Source organism: Bos taurus, chromosome 19, assembly GCF_002263795.3.
Source record: "Bos taurus isolate L1 Dominette 01449 registration number 42190680 breed Hereford chromosome 19, ARS-UCD2.0, whole genome shotgun sequence".
Lineage (NCBI taxonomy): Eukaryota > Metazoa > Chordata > Mammalia > Artiodactyla > Bovidae > Bos > Bos taurus.
Window position 1 is genome coordinate 12,499,283 of NC_037346.1, and position 10,532 is coordinate 12,509,814.

At 37.8% G+C, this 10,532-nt stretch overlaps 1 protein-coding gene across 1 annotated transcript in view; it reads left to right on the forward strand.

Moving 5' to 3' along the window:
• APPBP2 (amyloid beta precursor protein binding protein 2) overlaps window positions 1–9,679 on the forward strand; it is a 60,455-nt gene extending 50,776 nt beyond the window's left edge. The window contains exons 11-13 of the mRNA XM_002695642.7: window positions 284–474; window positions 1,773–1,938; window positions 4,715–9,679. Of these exons, the coding sequence (XP_002695688.2) occupies window positions 284–474; window positions 1,773–1,938; window positions 4,715–4,968 (611 nt within the window). The 3' untranslated portion in view covers window positions 4,969–9,679. The remainder of the gene's footprint in view (window positions 1–283; window positions 475–1,772; window positions 1,939–4,714) is intronic.
• The last annotated feature ends 853 nt before the right edge of the window (window positions 9,680–10,532 follow it).

The window sequence follows — 10,532 nt, forward strand, 5'->3', positions numbered from 1 at the left end:
GCAAAATAATTTGTTGTATACTGTTGTTTTTCTTACATTTGAAATCCATTATACTATGCAAAATAGAATGACCCCAAAAGTGTTTTGTTTTGTTTTTTCATTAAAATGGAATACGCTCATCTTTACCAGTTCTTTGGTATGTTATATGGTTTATGGTTCTAAACGATAAACATATAGAAGTGTATACAAGTAACATTTATAAAATTCAATTCTAAAGTTTATGTTCTGATGAGCTTTGATACATGGTTTGAAAGTGCACTGATTTTTTTGCCTTCTTATTCAGCACTTATTTTAGAGGAGATTGCTATTGACTGTCATAATAAAGAAACTGAACAGAGGCTGCTTCAAGAAGCTCATGATTTGCACCTGTCTTCACTCCAACTAGCTAAAAAAGCTTTTGGAGAATTTAATGTACAGACTGCAAAACACTATGGAAACCTTGGAAGACTTTATCAGTCAATGAGAAAATTTAAGGTAGGAGCACATTTTACTGTATTTTTCTGTCTAAGTAATCTTAGGTAATAAAGTACAATGTGAATAATAAATCTTAAGTAATGCTTCTTCAGTAATCTTAAATTATAAAGTATACATTTATTATACTTCCACATTATTTCACATAAGAATTGAGAAAATAGCTAGTATAAAACAGTCAAAATATAAATAAAATTCAAAAATACAAACCATAGAAAAATATATATATCAGACTTAAAACATAGCTCTTAGCTAATAGTTTAAATTGAACACTTAGAATGCCTGACACATAGTTAGATGTGCAAGAAATGTAAGATAATGCAAGTATTGTATAATTGTAGTGGTAAAAATATACTGAATTTAGTTTCCTTTTAGAACTTTGGGTTATAAATTCTTATTACTGTTGATTCCGTTCAGTCGCTCAGTCATGTCCGACTCTTTGTGACCCCATGAATCGCAGCATGCCAGGCCTCCCTGTCCATCACCAACTCCCAGAGTTCACTCAAACTCATGTCCATCGAGTCGGTGATGCCATCCAGCCATCTCATCCTCTGTTGGCCCCTTCTCCTCCTGCCCCCAATCCCTCCCAGCATCAGGGTCTTTTCCAGTGAGTCATCTCTTCGCATGAGGTGGCCAAAGTATTGGAGTTTCAGCTTCAGCATCAGTCCTTCTAGTGAACACCCAGGACTGATCTCCTTTCGGATGGACTGGTTGGATCTCCTTGCAGTCCAAGGGACTCTCAAGAGTCTTCTGCAACACCACAGTTCAAAAGCATCAATTCTTATAGAGTCACAGTAAGAAAGGAAAGAGAGTTGCTATCTAAGACATTCATTTTTATCTGAAAATCAGTTTACACATTCCTCAGTTAACCTGTTTATTGAGATAAAAATTGTCAAAACTCCAAAAAACGAAATAATAAAATATACTTCTATGTAAAAATTAATAAAGAGTTTCTTAACACAGTTCAATTAAATTTTGAAGTGTGTTAAATTGAAATAAGTTTTCATTTTAGAATATTTTGACATTAATTTCTTCTAATAGCTTTTTATTACATGGACACGTTTTCTCTTGTCATTTTGGTGTATTTCAGTGTTTCGTCAGCTTATGTGCATAGCTTCCCGAAGCCAGTGATGCTTCCTGTTAGGCAGCTTTTAGAACAATGTAGTGTCTTCTCTGATCAGATTACCTTAGCCATCCATAAACTGTTTTTGGCATTTAGAAGAATGTTACTAATTGGATAAGAGTTGTTGACATAGTAAAAAGTATAATCTAATGGTTAATACAGCTTGATTATTTTTCAGGAAGCTGAAGAAATGCACATCAAAGCAATTCAGATTAAAGAACAACTTCTTGGTCAAGAAGATTATGAAGTAGCCCTTTCGGTGGGACATCTGGCTTCTTTATATAATTATGACATGAATCAGTATGAAAATGCTGAGAAACTTTATTTGCGATCTATAGCAATTGGTATGTTACTTTAAAATTGTTTTAATTGATAAGAGATCAACATGTCTTACATGTTGTATAGGGAAGTGTTATTATTAAGACTTAAATGAGTTTAGAGCTGCTCAGGATCTCCAGGAGCTACTCAGAAGTCTTCTAAAACATTTTGCTAAAGATTATTTATCGATAATTGAAGCCAGTAATAAGAAATATGACAGTAGTGTGTCAAGTAAAGGCAAAAATAGTTATTTTAAAAATTTGTATAAACACTACCTCTAGCCCATCCTCACCCTTCTCCTGATTTTAAATTAGACAAAGTTGAGCTGTTTTAGAACTTGATATAAATGAAATACAATGTATCTTTTTATATGCTTTGTTTCTTTTGGTGAACATCAATTGTAAAATACATCAGTGTTGTTCATATCCCTGTTGCTTGTTAATTTCCAGTGCCTTGTAATATTGTATTGAATTAGTATATCATTATTTATCCATTCTACTATTAGTTGATATTTGAATTGTTTTCAGTTCAGACCGATCACAAAATAAAGTACTGTGGTCATCATCTAATGTTGTGCCTGTTAAAACTCTTCCCATGTTTTTATTGAATTTGTCTGTCACTTTCTTCTTGGTTTATGGAAGTTCCTTATATACTTTAGATGTAACAAGCCCTTTGTTAGTTAAACGTGTTGCAGATAACTGTCCCTCTACTGCTTGTTTCTTAATGGTGCCTTTCAAAGAACAAACATTCTTAAAGTTTAATGTAATATTAATTACATATTTGTAATTATTGCTCTTTTATTTTATGGTTGGCACTTTTTAAATTGTGTTTTGGAAATATTTTTCTACCCCAAAGTCAAAAGATACTCTTTTGGGAGATTATCTTCTGGAAATTTGTGAGGTAGTGATCAAATTTCTTCCCCTCTTCCTTTTTCCCTTCTGTATGGATATACAGGTTGACCAGGACCATTTTTTCAAAACACTGTCTTTCCCCTCTGCTGTGCTACCTTTGCCTCAAATCATATATCCGTGTATGTGAAGGTTCCTCGTTATCCATAATAGATTATCTTGCTTAACCCTACAATACACGTAAAGTAGTTTTAGAATTGTTAACCCGTAGTACTATGAACACCAGTGTTACTGCTTAGAGCCTAATAATTCATTTACATTTTATCTTGTCCTTAACCTGAAGGTATATAATCAGAATACTGTATTCAGAATTTACTTAGGTTGCTTATCTCCCTGCCACCTGCTATCAGTTAAGTTACTCATTTACGAGAGAACTAGGTTCATTTGCTTATGTTTGTGTAACATTCCCCCGTTTTTATTTAGTCTGCTAAATTATTTGACTGTGAAATATTAATACTCTGAAAAGTTAGAACTGTGGAGTTCCCTGGCAGTCCAGTGGTTAAAACTCCTCACTGTCACTGCTGAGGGCCTGGGTTTGATCCGTAGTCAGGGAACTAAGATCCCACAAGCCACATGGCATAACCAAAAAAAAAATAGTCAACTATACAGAAAGGTCTTCTCACAGATGTGTGACTGCCCTTAATTTCTCCTCGCCAGTCATTCCTGTGAGTAACTGGTCTTGTTAGTTTCTCATCTATTTTTTCTGGGTTTTTTGTTTTTGTTTTTTACTTTTGACCGTGCTGGGTCTTGTTGCTGTGTATGGGCTCCTCGTCGCCGAGCACGGGCTCTCGGCATGCAGGCTTTGGGAGTTGTGGCACATGGGCTCGGTAGTCGCGTCTCTCAGCGCTAGAGCTTGGACTCGGCAGAATGGTTGTGGCTCACTGGCTTAGTTGCCCCAAGGCATGTGGGATCCTCCCAGACCAGAGAGCGAACCTGTTTTCCCTGCATTGGCAGGTGGATTCTTAACCACTGGATTACCAGTGTCGTTCTTCTGTATATTTCTGGCATAAGTGTTCAGAGACATAAATATTTTACTTTACATAAAAGGTGGCATACTCCAGATACTTTGTTTTTTTAGAAACAGTATGCCCTGTAAATGAGCTGTGAGATCTTCATGAACTCCCTTCAAACTGAAATTTTATAATTTTATTCTAGAGAGACCAATGACCTTAGACAAGAGAATTTTTTTTTTTTAAGTCTTAGAAGTAGGCTATGAGTAAGACTGTGTCAGTAAACCCTGATAAAAGAATTGAATCTGTTTCAACTGGAGGGTGGAATGATTGGGAGTTTGGGACTGATATAAACACACTGCTGAGTATAAAACAGATAACTAGTGAGAACACACATCGATGTTCTGTGGTGACCTACATGGGAAGGAAATGTAAAAAATGGTGGAGACATATATATATCGGAGAAGGCAATGGCACCCCACTCCAGTAATCTTGCCTGGAAAATCCCATGGGTGGAGGAGCCTGGTAGGCTGCAGTCCATGGGGTTGCTAGGAATCAGACACAACTGAGCGACTTCACTTTCCCTTTTCACTTTCATGCATTGGAGAAGGACATGGCAACCCACTCCAGTGTTCTTGCCTGGAGAATCCCAGGGACGGGGGAGCCTGATGAGCTGCCGTCTCTGGGGTCGCACAGAGTCAGACACGACTGAAGTGACTTAGCGTAGCATAGCATGTATGTATGACTGATGCACTTTGCTGTATAGCAAGAAACTAACACAATGTTGTACAGCAAAGGTATTCCAATAAAATTTTTTTAATTGAATCTATTCCTTTTAAAATGAATAAAACAAAGACACCCTATTTTAAAGAACTAAGCTTGTATTGTAGAAACTACTTGTTATTTCATTATTTGAGCTTCCTTTTTTTTCTGTTTACTTTCAGGGAAGAAACTTTTTGGTGAAGGCTACAGTGGACTGGAATACGATTACCGAGGTCTCATTAAACTTTACAACTCCATTGGAAATTATGAGAAAGTGTTTGAGTATCACAATGTTCTGTCTAACTGGAACCGGTTACGAGATCGGCAGTATTCCGTGACCGATGCTCTTGAGGACGTCAACACCAGCCCTCAGTCCACTGAAGAAGTGGTGCAGTCCTTCCTGACTGCGCAGAATGTCGAGGGACCGAGCTGCTGAGGGAAGACCTCAGTTCACTAACTTACCTTTTCCCAGATTCCAGGGAATTCATACTGTGAAATCAAAACCGTGTTTTTTAGGGGGCTGGAATTTGCATTGAAACACTGGTCCAGTCCTTTGACCCTATTTGGGTGATCCCTTTCTTGCAGAGTGTCCGTAGGAATAAGCATATATTCAGTTATATTCAGCATGTACCGCATGTATAAGTAGTCTGGCCCGTATTTTCAACCTCGTAGAACAAACAACAGGAATTTTTTGTTTTCTTTTTTTAAAAAAAAAGTAATTCATTTTGCAGAAAGCCTGAAAGAAAAAAAGAACCCCTAAATAAAACTATTTAAGAGTTTAAAAGAGTTGCATTCTTATTATGTAAGGATGATTTTAACAACTTTTTAACATATAATTCTTCCTTGAGGAGGTATTCAATACTGTACTGTAAAGAAATTTTATGGGGAAAATCTTTATACACAGTATAGAAAAGGTAACACAACTACTAAGAGCAGAGGGGCATCCTTACCTAGAGAAATGGGTGCAGCCGCTCCAGGGCTGCATGACCAGGGGGAAGGACTGTCAGATTCATCTGAACTGGACCAGTGTTGACCTGTAAGTAATAGAAAAGCTGATAAACCAGCAGTTTTAACTCTTTGGTTGTTTTGGTTTTGTTGTGTTTTTTGGGGTACAAAAAGGCAAGATGCTCTGATAGCTTTTGCTAACAGGACCAGGAGGATCTGAAAAGGACCAGCCTAATGTAGAAAGGGGTTATTTGGACCAGAGGTTTTAGATGATTATTTTAGCCCCTGCCTTTACTTTTATCATAGAATGATTTCATTTAGATGTATTATGAAAACTGATAATACAAAAATTGTATTCATGTAATAGACACGAGATGAGGGAAATTTGGCAGTTTCAGTGGCATATCTTCAGTCAAGGCACACAGATGGCAATGCCCTAAGCAAGTCTGTAAATACCTGCTGCAGCCATCCCTCTCATTTTATATGCTACCCTAATAACGCAGTTCGCAAGTATATTGGCTGAGTCATGGAATAGCTCATGTCCAGATGGGAATTTTAGGTCAGTGTTTGGTTTATGGGGATTAATGGAAAAACAAATGCCGCCTAATAAGCAATTCTTAGAAATCCTTCATGTTTATGATAAAAAAAAAATTGCAAGCAATAGATCATTTTATATGAAATTCAAGAGTCAAATGTAAAGATTTCCCCTAATGATATATCTATTTCACTAACTCCTCTTTCTGTTTATTGGGTTTTGATTTTTCATTTAAGCCAGTCAAGTTGTTTAATGTTGAGGTAATATTCAAATTTGAGAAGTTGTAACATGTAGCAATTCAAGAAACAAAAAAGGTCTGTTGCCATTACCTCAGTTCTTATTATAGTGGCCTGTTTGGTGCCTCTATAGTTAAGAATCAGGGTTTTCCCCCCTATTTTCAGGGGTTCATGACTTGGCTGTTAAGAGTTGTTGCTCCTGGCTAATGCTTGGAGTGGTCTGTGGGTGGGTGGATGTGTGCTGAATTTAGGTTTTCTGTCTAACAGGCGTGTTGGGATGGAGGGGGGAAAATCTAGACTGCCCACCACGTGGAGTGCAGAAGAAGTAATTGGAAATTTCAGATCAATTCAGTTTTAAACACTTTTTTGGCCTTCCCAAATATAACCTTGTTTAAAGCTGTTATTTGCCATCTTGTTAGTTATGATCCCACCGTTTTTAAGTTCCCAGGAGGGGATTCTCTAGGGGAGGTGGAAGAAATGAAACAAGCCCAGATGTCTTTAAGATGATAGCTGTGTGATTTCGAACGCTGGGTTTAATCCTCATACTGAATTATTTTGAATTGAAAAGAGCGCATTGGCACACCTGCGCCTCCCCCTCCAGGTTAATTGCAATCTAATGCCGAGGCACCTCTTTATTAATTACCAAATAGTCTGTGTGACCAAGGACTAACATTTTTAAGTTACTCAGCTCTATCCTCATGGGCCTATATATTTAATACCTCCAAAGATTTTAAGGATAGGCTTTGTATACTTTTGTTGATTATTTAGAGTCCTGTGGTATGTTTGTGGTATAGGAATGTCATGGTAAATTGTTTTTCAATAAATATTTTGAAACTTATGTTTTCATATGAAGTTTTTTTTTTTTTTTAATCTGTATTTTTGGTTTTGTGCATATACAGCGTTTCCTAGGATAAAATCCAGCAAATGACTTAAGGCCTCATCTTCTCTAATTCAGTTTGAACTCAGATCACACTCAGTGATAAAGCAACATGATATTTAGAAGCCTAGGGATCACAGGGTGATGTTAAATGACAGCCAGTTTTTCTTAAAAAAAAAAAAAAAAATTGTTGATAGTTTGCCATATTGCCATTGCTTTAATGTAGTTTTCTGTAAATCCATATGCTTAATGCAGACACTCTAGATTGAGAAAAGAGATTGCCAGTTTCTGATAGTGATATAACTTAATATGCTATTATTTCTGGTTCTAATGAAGAATAATACCCTAATAATTTTAAGTGTGGGTTTTATCCTTTTAGTTGGAATGCTTAGGATAAGTTAGGGAGGTGAATATCATCATGATATATGGGGGTAGGGGAAAACAGTCTCAAAGAAAGTAAAATTTACTTCACAATAACCAATTGCTTGAACAAATTTTTTGTATATGGTGGGGTTGTGTATAAGAAAGCATAGATCAACTTAAAAGATTTTTCTGGCGGTTCAACTAAGTAATATTAAGTAAGAGGCCTTTGGTCTCGTCCTTTCCTGGCTTTGTTCTCTCTTGTACTCGGGTTTTTTCCCCTAAAGTTTGGTGCTGCTCAAGTTGGGTGCATCAGGGAGCCCATAACACTCCTGTACCACACAGGTGGCCAGTCACTCCTTTGTTCAGTTTCAGAGAGCCAGTTGAGGGTTTTTTAGACCATAATTTTTATGGGTCGCCAAAGCTGACTTTGCCCAAAGCATTAGGACCCTTACATTATCAAAGCTCTGTCTCTGTTCAGCAGAAACAGCTGGCTGTTGCTTTGGAATAGCCTCCTTGCAGGTGTGCTTTGTTTTGTGAAAATGAAAGATTAGGCAAGACCTTTGTAACACTCTTAGCCTGTTAGAGTTCATAATTTTGAGAAAACCAGATCAGGCAGCTGCAGTCTTATAAATAGCATGCCATTTGGCTGCTCCTGACAGTGCAGACAGGATGCTGAGCAGTAGACAATGCCTAGAACATGACTGAAACTTTGGGCCATACTTTACAGATGCAAAGAATGGTTTGCTACGTAGGAGGAGGGACAGCAGGCTTTCCCCGCTATCCAAAAGTAGTGTTGCCATGAAACCTCTGTAAGCCAAAACAGGTGAACAGCAGAGTGGCAGTTAGCTTAGGGCACATCTTGCCAATCGATGCACAAAATACACTGAGATAAAGCTCAGAAGCTCACACAGGTAAAGCTGTGGCGGCTTGAAGCTGAGGTGCCGAACGCAGTTCCAGGAGAGGAGCGTGGCGGTGCCCTCCCACTGCTCGCTGCTGCTGCCTCCTCAACAGCCACGCGTGTGCAGACACACGTGGAACGCCATTTTTGCTGTTCACCTTTTTTCGTGAAAGTGATGGTTTTGGATCTGTTTTCGGTTAGTAAAAACAGGCGCTAATGCAGGTCTTTGATAAAAGCAAAGTAGGATAAAGTGAACTTTGAGAAAGAGGAGGATACCTGTACTAAACTGTCACTCTGTTTTTTTCCCCCTGAATCTGTAGCCTGGCTACTTCCAAACTGTTCTTTTTCTGGATGGCAAAGTTACTACTGGAAAAATATTTATAAGTAAAAGCGTCTCTAAGACTTATTTTTGCTCTAAGAATTAGCATATATATTTCACCTCTTGGAGGACCTCAGTTCTTGCTAGAAAATTCCTTTTTTCTTTTTTTTAATCCGACATTTTAATTCATCTCCAGCTTGAACATTAGTAGTTGTCCGCAACTCTCAGGAATGTTTTAGGCAGAAAACTGGTTTTACCCTGTTGGTGACCTGAAGGAGTGTGCTTGAGGATTTGTTAAAATAATTGCTGTTCTTTAATTGCAATCCTAGGCATCTATAGCATGAGTGGCCTTAGTGAGTTTGTTGAAGTGCACATTTTTCTTTCAAAAGTAAAATTTAAGATTAAAAATATATGCTCTATATAGATATCTAGAAAACTTGGTTTGTGGTGCACAAGCGTTGGATCCCTAAATAACTCTGCAGGTACCGTTTGTATAACATTACTCATTTCTGTAGATTCCTTTGATGGGAAGATCTGTTGCCATGGTAACTAAAAACTTTTCACTTCAGTTCTACTTTTATGATGTGAATGAATGCTATGTTTTATTAAATATTACCAGGTCAGTACTATTTTTATACTTTATTAAGCAACCGGGGATTTTAGTTTAATAGACTCAAAAAGCTCTTACGGAAACAAAAGCAAATCACTATCCATTCTTTACATGAAAATCCCCACTAATAATGCCACAGTAATTTCTATAGAAATATCTAAGGTCATTGATGAGTTTTTTAAAGACAATTCTTCATTGTGTCAGAATAACCTTTCATATCACCCTTACCACAGACTTGTAGTGCCCACCATTATTTGTAACCATTAATACCATACTAAGTATGTTTGTAACCAGCATTGTGATATATTCTGTACTTGTATTGCTAAAAATGAATTATTGACTTAATAAATACAGTGTTCCTGCACTCATAGTGTATCTGTTTCCAGTTTAGTTGTGCTTACTTTTGGTTGGGACTTGGGACTGTTTAAACATCACAGACTCCAGAGAGAAACTGCCAGAACTGGAGCAGCGGTGCCCTCTTTCTGGTGAGACGTGTGGCAGAGGAGACGCTTGGTAACAGCACCTAAGACAGTGCTTATGAAAGTACTTTGGAAACACAAGCACTGCATGAATGCAGAGGGCTTTGGGGACTTTACAAAAGTAATCACACCCTTCTTTTCCCTCAGCTCACACAAAGGCTGAGGAAGGGTGATGAAAAGCTCTGCTGGGTGTCTGTCAGCGGCAAAAACCCTGGGTGTGGGTTATGGTTCTAGCCCTGCCTCTTAACGGTAGGAATTTGAGATGTGTCATTATAAGCCTCTTTGTGTTCATTTCCTCGTATGAAAGGTGGGGTCAGCTTAGGTCTTTTTAAAAATCCACCATGAAACAGCATGAATCTAAAGCACTGAAAACAATGACAGGAAATGAAACCAGATTATGAAGAAAACTGATGAATGTTAGGCAAAGCCCCACCTTCATTTGGCATGGTCAGCATTGACTTCCATCACCTGCCACCTTTGGTGATACATATATCACCAGTTTTTGTGGTTTTTTTTGGCCGAGCCATGTAGCTTCGAGATCTTAATTCCCTGACCTGGGATTGAACCTGCATCTTCAGCAGTGAAAGCGCAGAGTCCTAACAACTGGACCACCAGGGAATTCCCTGGTGTTCCTGAATTTAAATTTATTTCCTTTTCCATCTCCGTGACTGAACATGCTCTTCTATTGTTTGAAATGCCATTTCTTGCATAAACTCTCATCAGGCTGAAAGGACAAGG